The 2751-nt window shown below is 50.3% G+C and overlaps 1 protein-coding gene across 1 annotated transcript; it reads left to right on the top strand.

Annotated features, from left to right (window-relative positions):
• Positions 1-692: 692 nt before the first annotated feature.
• Positions 693-2326, top strand: TMED10 (transmembrane p24 trafficking protein 10; the record flags this gene model as incomplete). Its single annotated transcript, XM_010171921.1, has 2 exons — positions 693-819; positions 1296-2326. Coding segments are annotated over 2 exons (249 nt in total), but the record flags the coding sequence as incomplete, so codon positions are not given.
• Between the last annotated feature and the right edge of the window lie 425 nt (positions 2327-2751).

Below are 2751 nucleotides of genomic sequence, written 5' to 3'. Positions count from 1 at the left end.
CTTCCCCTTCCCCTTCCCTTCCCCGGCGGCTCCCGGGCAGCCCGTCCCGCCAGTGTTCCAGCAGCGCCGCCTGCTGGCCGCAGGCAGAGGGAGCACTTCCTGGCCGCACGGTCCCTGCCGGGAGCACACGCTGCCCTTCGGCTTATCAGGCTACGTGATGAAAGCCCTGAGCTCTCCTTGGTGCAGTCAAACCACTGCTACTGGGAATCGGGCTGCCTGAGCTTTCTGGGACGTGTGGCAACAGTTAGCAGAGTGAGTCTCGGAGCTAACATCCCGTGTGCCTATAGAACAATATCATATGCGTATGTAAGTTAGTCACCTTATATCTCCGCCTGTGACTTCTATTCACTGGAGGTTTAGTCATATGGCAAGCTCTTCTTGCCACCCACTCCTCAGAACCCAGCTGTGAATAAGCTAACGTTAGGCTGAATAAGGAAGAAATGTGCTTGTATGCATAGTGTGCTCCCCCGTTGTGTAGGAGGGGTAGTAGGAAAGTACACTTCAGAAAACAGATGGGAGAAGTGATAGTGTTTGCAGTGGTAGTTTCTGACTTGTAGAGATGTTTCCCTGGGGGAAGGATGCCCCAGATCTGTAGTATGTGACGAGGAAGGAGTGGTTCAAGCTAGCAGTAAAAACCCATGTGGGAGCTTTTGGATTTAGCTCAGCGATTGCCTGACGCTTCTGTTTTCCAGATTGCGAAAGTGGAGAAGTTGAAGCCTCTGGAAGTAGAATTGAGGCGCCTGGAAGATCTGTCAGAGTCCATCGTTAATGACTTTGCCTATATGAAGAAACGAGAAGAGGAGATGAGGGACACGAATGGTAAGAGACTGTGTGGTCCTTCAGAGGGATGGAGCTCTAAGACCCCTTACTTCTGCTGAATGTGTTATTAGGGCAGCATTTGGAGATCAGGCAATTATAGTGGTCTCTGCCTGTTCTGTTCCTAGTAAGGGAAACCTGCTGATATTTTTTTCCTTCTGAAGCAGCCACTGAGTCTTGTATGTCCCATCTCTAGGAATAATTTCTTTCTATCTCCATTCCTAATGTGAATTGTACTGTACCATTTAATGTTGCCCATTAACTGCAGTTTCACCTTGTTCCCTCTCATTATCCTCGTCGTTCCCTCTGCTTTTTTTCCCAAGTACTGCTGGTGCTTGGGTGCCCTTGCCTTCATGCTGTATGATATCTTGCCTTTCAAGTTTTGCACGGGTAGGGAGAGAAAATCCTGGGAACTTTGCCCTCTAGAGGCACATCCTGTGATGTCAGACTCCTGTGCAATGGTTTGTTTTCTGTTTCAGAGTCGACAAACACCCGGGTTTTGTACTTCAGCATTTTCTCCATGTGCTGCCTCATCGGACTGGCCACCTGGCAGGTTTTCTACCTACGTCGCTTCTTCAAGGCCAAGAAACTGATTGAGTAAAGGAGCAAGTCCTCCTTCCCCTCCTCTGAGACCCAGCTGGACACCGCTGGGACCCAGGATGGCCCCTGGAGCCATCTCACAGATGATACCCACTGACTGGAGCTTCTCTGCAAATACTTGGACCCTAAAGGGGGAGGGGAGCCTAAACATTGGAGGCGACGGAGGACTTGTGAAATCCTGTTGGATGTTGAGGGTGGGGGAGGTTGTGATGGGATTGGGGATTCCTGGGGTAGCGATTAAATAAAACAAGATGTTTCCACGACAGCTGCAGCAAGTTTTTGCGCTGTCTGTTCTCCTTTTATAATCTCGGCTTGATGATGTCTCCCATCTGTCTGTGACTGTAGTGTTACTCTGAGCCACTTGACCCTGCTGAGCTCTTTAGGTGCCGTGCAGCCAGCACTGGGGCAGAGCCGGGGACTCCCTGTTCGAACCAGCTGGGATCTAAGCCTCGTACAACTGGAGGTGAGTGCAAAGCAATAGGATTCATCGTTCCAGCAGGGCCTGAGGATAGAGGGAGGTCCAAGGTTTGGTCCCTGTCGTGGACCTCTGTGTTTCTCCCTGTGGGAGCTGGTGTCTTTGTGCTGCCAGGTCAGGGCACTTGAGCATACGGTGGCTCAGCCTGGAAGAAGGGGAGCCTTGGAAGGAGGGCTTGGGAACATGTTTGAGCTTGGAAGGGAGGAGCCTGCTTTGCTCAAATAAGCTGTCCAGCCTTGGTCCCGCCCTTGCTCCACGTGTTTGTCTTGGATTTGCCTCTCTTGTTATGAAATGATGCAGCAGTTTTCCTGAAAGCCTTGGTCAGGGATGGCCTTTTGTGCAAACAGGAGGCTTCAGTCAGATACAGTCACAGAGCAAATAGGAGCAGATTATGCTTGGAAACTTGGTCTTACATTGAGCAGGAGACTTTTCTCATCTAACAGTGTAGCGTTTATCAAGCAGGCAGCTGGCTGAATCTCATTTTCTGAGACCTCAAAGCAAGGTGGGCTGCTGCTCATGTGAAGCATGAGGGCCTGTGCCCTGCTTTGAGGTCTGAGGGTGCAAGGGGTGCTTTGCAGGTTGTCAGAGGAGTTGTTGGAAGAATGGATAAACTCAAAAAAGCAGTACAGGATAGCAGCACAGTAATGCTCTGCTGGGGGCAATCTAAACTGTGCCCTCAGCAGAAATTATTCTGTGCAGTACTGAAGAGAGAGCAAGCAGCCTCTTGTTTCTCAGACATCCAGATGGCATGGTGTTAAATAAGCCAGGCTGGGAAGAAGCAGGCAGGTTAACTTCCTGGACTTAACCTGCTGAAGTCTTTAGGTGGCGATTAAAATTCTTTCACCTTCACTGCATTCCTT

Source organism: Antrostomus carolinensis, unplaced genomic scaffold (assembly GCF_000700745.2).
Source record: "Antrostomus carolinensis isolate BGI_N321 unplaced genomic scaffold, ASM70074v2 scaffold42207, whole genome shotgun sequence".
Taxonomy (NCBI): domain Eukaryota; kingdom Metazoa; phylum Chordata; class Aves; order Caprimulgiformes; family Caprimulgidae; genus Antrostomus; species Antrostomus carolinensis.
Note: the sequence above shows the minus strand (reverse complement) of the source record. Positions and strands in the feature narration are given on the sequence as shown.